The sequence below is a fragment of the Arachis ipaensis genome, chromosome B05 (genome assembly GCF_000816755.2).
Source record: "Arachis ipaensis cultivar K30076 chromosome B05, Araip1.1, whole genome shotgun sequence".
Taxonomy (NCBI): domain Eukaryota; kingdom Viridiplantae; phylum Streptophyta; class Magnoliopsida; order Fabales; family Fabaceae; genus Arachis; species Arachis ipaensis.
In genome coordinates, this window is record NC_029789.2 from 31,380,917 (window position 1) to 31,386,748 (window position 5,832).

At 35.2% G+C, this 5,832-nt stretch overlaps 1 protein-coding gene across 1 annotated transcript; it reads right to left on the reverse strand.

The window, feature by feature from the left end:
* LOC107643431 (zinc finger CCCH domain-containing protein 48-like) lies at positions 182-3,359 on the reverse strand. Its single transcript, XM_016347076.2, has 8 exons — positions 3,188-3,359; positions 2,192-2,693; positions 1,736-1,921; positions 1,534-1,635; positions 1,223-1,381; positions 806-985; positions 593-690; positions 182-482 (listed from the first exon to the last, which is right to left on the reverse strand). The coding sequence occupies exons 2-8, from the start codon at positions 2,687-2,689 to the stop codon at positions 338-340; spliced, it is 1,368 nt and encodes a 455-aa protein (XP_016202562.1). The 5' UTR covers positions 2,690-2,693; positions 3,188-3,359; the 3' UTR covers positions 182-337.

The following is a 5,832-nucleotide window of genomic DNA, read 5'->3' on the forward strand; positions in this document are numbered from 1 at the left end:
ATAAACTGTTATATTATATATACAAAATTCTTTTTAAATTGTTCTATACAACTCAACCCAGAAAAGAGGAGAACAAAACAACATTCCATGGCCAGTTAATTATTCCCCTTCGGCATTGCCATCAAGGAACAAGGAACCAACCAAAGAGTAATTACAACTTATCCAACAAAACAAAAGACAAATACACCGCATAACAAATTGAAACACAAACATCACTATTTTCTCATATCATAGGTATTATACATGCAAAATTCCCCCTATTATATCACAGATAGAACATGATCCAACCAATGATCTTGTAGACTTTCTTCATCCAAAAACCTTTTGTTGTTGTAGCTCAGGAGGTTGGCACCTTGGGCTCTTCCAACCATTTCCACACATTTAACAAACCACTCCCATCTCCGGTGAAGAAAAGTCCATTAGGGCCTATCTCAAAGGATCGAACTTCTTGTTTGGTAAATAGTCGACCTCTCTCTAAAATCCTGTAGAAGTTAGCACATTAAGTAGCTACAGCAGCAAGAAAAAACAAGCCCCATATAATACAGAGACATTGCAGCAAAAGTAACTAGACAAAAGCTTGATGGTGACTCACGTAGGCAATTCATACATACGAACTGAATTGTCTTTGCACGAGCAGAACAATATTGGCTTGGCGTCTACATCAGACATCCCATACAGTCCAAGAACAGCCTAGAATAAGAAAAAAAAATGTTAATTATACAAACCAATCACCTCCTTCATAAACAAAATTAAAATATCAGCTAAAACATATTTGTGCATAAATATCAGTAGTTAAACAACTTACATTTTCGACCATGTGAGTGTATGCCACTTTTAGAGTTCCCTCCTCAGTGCACACCCACACATTGACCGTGCAATCAGATGAACCAGATAATAGATAATTATCCCAACAAATAAGTGATGTGACTATGTCAGTATGTCCGTTAAGTGTCATCGTGCACTGTAATGTATCAAGGTCCCAAACCTGTAGACAGTAGGAAAACAAATATTTTAGACCCACTGTTGGTTTAGAAAAGAAGACTGATTGCATAACTAACAGGGAAATAATGTATAAACAGCCAAGACTGATCATCACTAAATTACAAATGAAACCATTCACCAAAAACAAAATATTGTGAGGATGGTGTAAAGGATCTACATGAAGCATATCTCACATTGAAATAAATAAATAAACAAATTGCAAGTTCACAGAAAACACTACCTTAATGCTATGGTCCATGGACCCAGAATACAGCATCTTGTGGCATCCAATAGCAAGACAAACTACAGGTTTAGTATGGCCACTTAGTGTTGCAACCAGTTTGAAAGGAGACTCAGCTTTGGGTTCAGAGTTGCATCTCCAAGCATAAATAACACCATCCTGCAATTTAAATAAACAAATTATTTAAAAACTAATAGACAACAGAACGAGCAGAAATGTGACAGCTTTAATCAAACAGCAAAACTAGCAGATGGCTAACTATAAACAACGATTGAATTATAACAACCATAAATCACTGCAAGGTAATTTACCTCTGCTCCAGCAAGGAGGATATCATTGCCAACATTCAAGGAAAGGACTTGCCCTTTAGGTCCATCAAGAGTAACATTTGCACCAGTCTGAATATTCCATGCCTTAACAACAACCACAACCAAATTATCAGCATACAGTTAAAGTTCCTATAAATAAGACATCATTGTTACACTAAAATAAAAGAGTGAAGTATTCTCTTACCTTCACAGCATTCTTTATGCCAGCAAAAATCCATTGGCCCTCAGATATCAATGAGGTGACTTCAGAATCAACACTTATCGTATTAACACAATGGCCGGTGTTGCAGTCCCAAGCGCGAACTGTGCCATCAGTACTGCCAGAATAAAGTTTGTCTGAACCAGATGGCAGTGCAATCCCAGTGACAACCTGTCAACAAAAATTTGATACTTAGCTATTCCACTAATATTGGCATAGTAGGATCTAACTCAATGGCACTTACTGAGTAACTTAATTAGAGTAAACATTTCAAAAAATAATTTTATTGGCACCCAAACTTATTTCAGTTTCAAAATTAATGTACCATCTAAGTTCATAAACCAAAGCAATTCACTAAAGAATTAGTTTAGCAAAACCACTAAACAAAATATACTTTCATATGTTAATATCAAATAATAAAAGGTGGAATGAGACATGTACCTTCTTGTGTTCATAAAGCTTTGCAAGTGTGGTAAACCCATCACCATAAAACCATGAATGCAAATTCTGACACAGGTCACCATGCACACAATTGTCAGTCATCCAATATTTACAAATACTGCGTGATTTCTCCACAGAAGCCATAGCAAGAGCGGCCACATCTTCCACATTTTCAATCTTTTCAATCACTACACCCTTTTGTTCACATTTGGTTGGCTTCTCAGCAGACACAACAGACTTCAGCGCACAATTTGCTGGTTTCTTGACGGCCTTTGGTGCGCAATTTGTTGGCTTCTTAACAGAGGAACTTCTCATCTTCTCAACACAAGAATGGGGCTTCTTTGAATGCTTATAGTATACATTGGATGACAAGGTTGGTAACTTATGCAAAAATCTACAAGGATTTCTGTTGCATCTCCCAGCTAGCCAGTACTTACATGTTGGGGATGTTGTTCGACCCAAAAGTTCAGTCCTCCTTGTTGTTGTTATAACAGCCATAATACTATGAAACAAAAACACAATCTACATCAGACACACAGTATTCTTATGAACGAGACCCTTCATTGCTCATTGATATCTTCCAAAACTCAAACAGCAACCCATTCACAAGAAGCAGCAGAACCCATTCCCTCATCAAAACCCAAATTCTGTTACTCCACAACTCTCCATCAACCAACTTAACACAGCTTAATTAAAATACAACTTATGAACAGCAAGAGAATAAAGAAATTTCATAATGACAATAATTTACATAGTTTGATGAGAAATCAAACAAAACCCCCTCAAATAATTTAACCTTGCTCTCAACGTCAAACTAAATGAAATTAAATGGAACCCTAAAATAAAAATACAAACTTTCCACCAGGAAATTGCACGGAGCTTCAGCGAGGTCAATCCTATCGGAGAGAACAACGCCTCACGTAGATCATCCATGGCAAAATAGGAGGAGAAAGTAAATGGAGAATTCCAAAGAAGCTAGCGTTCTAAGGAGCAAACCTGAGTAGAGAGTAGAATTGGGATCCAGATGCGCAGTAAAACTATAAGGACTTCAATCGGTGAATCAAAAAGTCAAAGAGATTCAAAGAAAAGGAAAGTGTTTGTATAATAGTGCAAAGAAAAATTGGAGTGAAGATCCTTTATTTATAGGTTACGTTTGCGCTGAGCAGTTACAATGTAAATGATTTAAAATTTATAATTTATAATTTATAATTTAGAGTTTAGAGTTTAGAGTTTAGGATTTATAATTTAGATGATAAAATTAAAAAAATATTGTATTTTTTACATTTTAAAATACATTAGTCTTTGTCATTTTTTTATGATACTTTAATTTTAGCATTTTTTTCTCCTATGTGTATCATTTTTAAATCGATAAAAATTAGTTTATATTGAAAAAGATTTAAAATCTAATCTAAATCCTCTTCTTCAAATCTAAACTATTATGGGGTATAAATAATAAGATTTAAATTTTCTAGATTTCAAGTTTAAAGCTGACATAAATATCAAAACTAACTGGGAAAAAAAAAATCAAAACACAAACTCAAATTGGAGTTAATAGTTAAAAGCCTAACACACTATCATTATCATGATTATTCATTCATTACATGTTTCCGGTACGGTTTAAACAAATTTAAAAGAAATCATTCCAACCAAAATTTTATGATTTATTAGGTATGTTTATATTAGACTTTTTAACTTATAATTAATCTCCACATCATAGTTATCAGAACTGAATCGGTGATCAAATCGGTCAAACTATTAGGTCATTAGATTATTGATTCAACCGGTGGGTCACTGGTTGAACCGATTAACCCGGTTCTACATAAGTAAAACGTATAAAATAGCTAAAAACTTAAAAATTAACAGTTAAAAAATATATCTCCAATAACAGTGGATATAAAGGACGTTCTTTTTCCATGAAGACAGGGGTCGAATCCCACCTCACACATTTCTTGAAATTTTAATTTCAAGCGGTCCGGTCAGACGGTCTTTAGCGAGTTTGACTGGTTTTTATCGGTTTATTCTATATCTGACTGGTTCGTTTTGGTTCTTAATTTTGTGCAGTCTAAATGTCGGACTATACTAGTATTGGGTCCGGTTTTATCAGTTTTTCGGTCGAATCGGCCGGTCCAATCCGGTCCGGTTCTAATAACTATGCTCCACATACAAGCCTTCTCACTATACAAGTTTTACAAGTGCTGAAATTCCCTTAGCCCTAAAACGCGCCTCTTATGGCACGTATGTTTCACGCACTTTCTTAACAGATTTTTCAATTAATCAACGCGCGAATATTTTACTTCCTTCTTCGAAAGGATTTCGTTTCTTTCTTCTGCGTTTTCTTGCCTTCTCTCTTCTATCTCTTTCGTGTGTTTCTCTCTGCCTTTTCTGTCGCCGTTTACGTAAGTTTCTCTCTCTGTTCTCTTTCTTTGTTTTTTTCCTTTTCCATTGTTTCTGAAATCAAGCTTTAAAACCGTTTTGAAGATAATGGATGATTCAACTTCAGATTGTCAGCTGAACCAGAGTGAAGTGGATTTTGAATTTGAATCCAATGAAGTTCCTGAGGTGTGGTTTAATTATAGTTAATAATTGAATTTGAATTTGAATCCAGTTAGTAGTTTATGATTGTGTAGCTGAATAATGCATGAACCTTGCCTGTGAAATTTGCTGTTCACTATTCCTTGTTTGAATTGAATCTAATGTATTAGTTCTGATGAATTTTCTGCATTTTATATCAGACGTTCGGGTGTAAATTAGGAATATTTTGGTGTATTTTAGGAAAGTTTGGGTGTATTTACAGTTTCTGTTTCTGTTTAATGATGATTCATGAATCTAATTTTTGTTATTTTTGATGATAGTTTTATAGTTGTATTTGCATTCTATAGTTTATGCTTATGTTTAATATCGTGTATTTTGGGTGTTTTTTGCAGCCCCTCTGTGTCGTTGAAGAGCAGTTTGTTCCCAAGGTTGGAATGACTTTTAACACACTTGAAGATGATGCAAAATTCTACAAGGATTATGCGAAGGCTGCAGATTTTTCTACAAGAGTTCGGAGCACAAATAAGAAGGAAAACGGAATTAAGAATCAATTGATTACATATAGCAGAGAGGAAAAATGAAAATCGAAAATATCTCCCACCGAAAAGACAAATCCCTCTGTTGGTTTAAATTGTCCTGCAAGAATTTATATACACATATTAAAGGACGTTGGTGTTTGGATCATTTCGAAGGTCATGTTGCATCATTCACATTCTTGATATCCAAATCAAGCAGAGATGCTCAAATAGCATAGGGAACTAAGCATGTCCATGCGTCGTACCATAGAGAATAACGAGGAAGTCGGTATCAGACCAAGCAAAACTTACCAATCATTTGTTGTAGCAGCTGGGGGTCATCGTGAGTTAAATTTTATCGAAAAAGACGTGAGGAATTACATCACGAGAGAAGTGCGGAATGTTTCAGAACTAGACGATGCAAAAGAATTTGGCAAATACTTATTAAGAATGAAAGAGAAGAATCATAATTTCTTTTTCGAGCTCGAACTCGAGGATGATTAGTCGATTAAGCATGATTTTTGGGCGGATGCAAGGAGCAGAGCTGCCTGTGAGTATTTCGGGGATGTTATTTCATTCGACACCACCTATAAT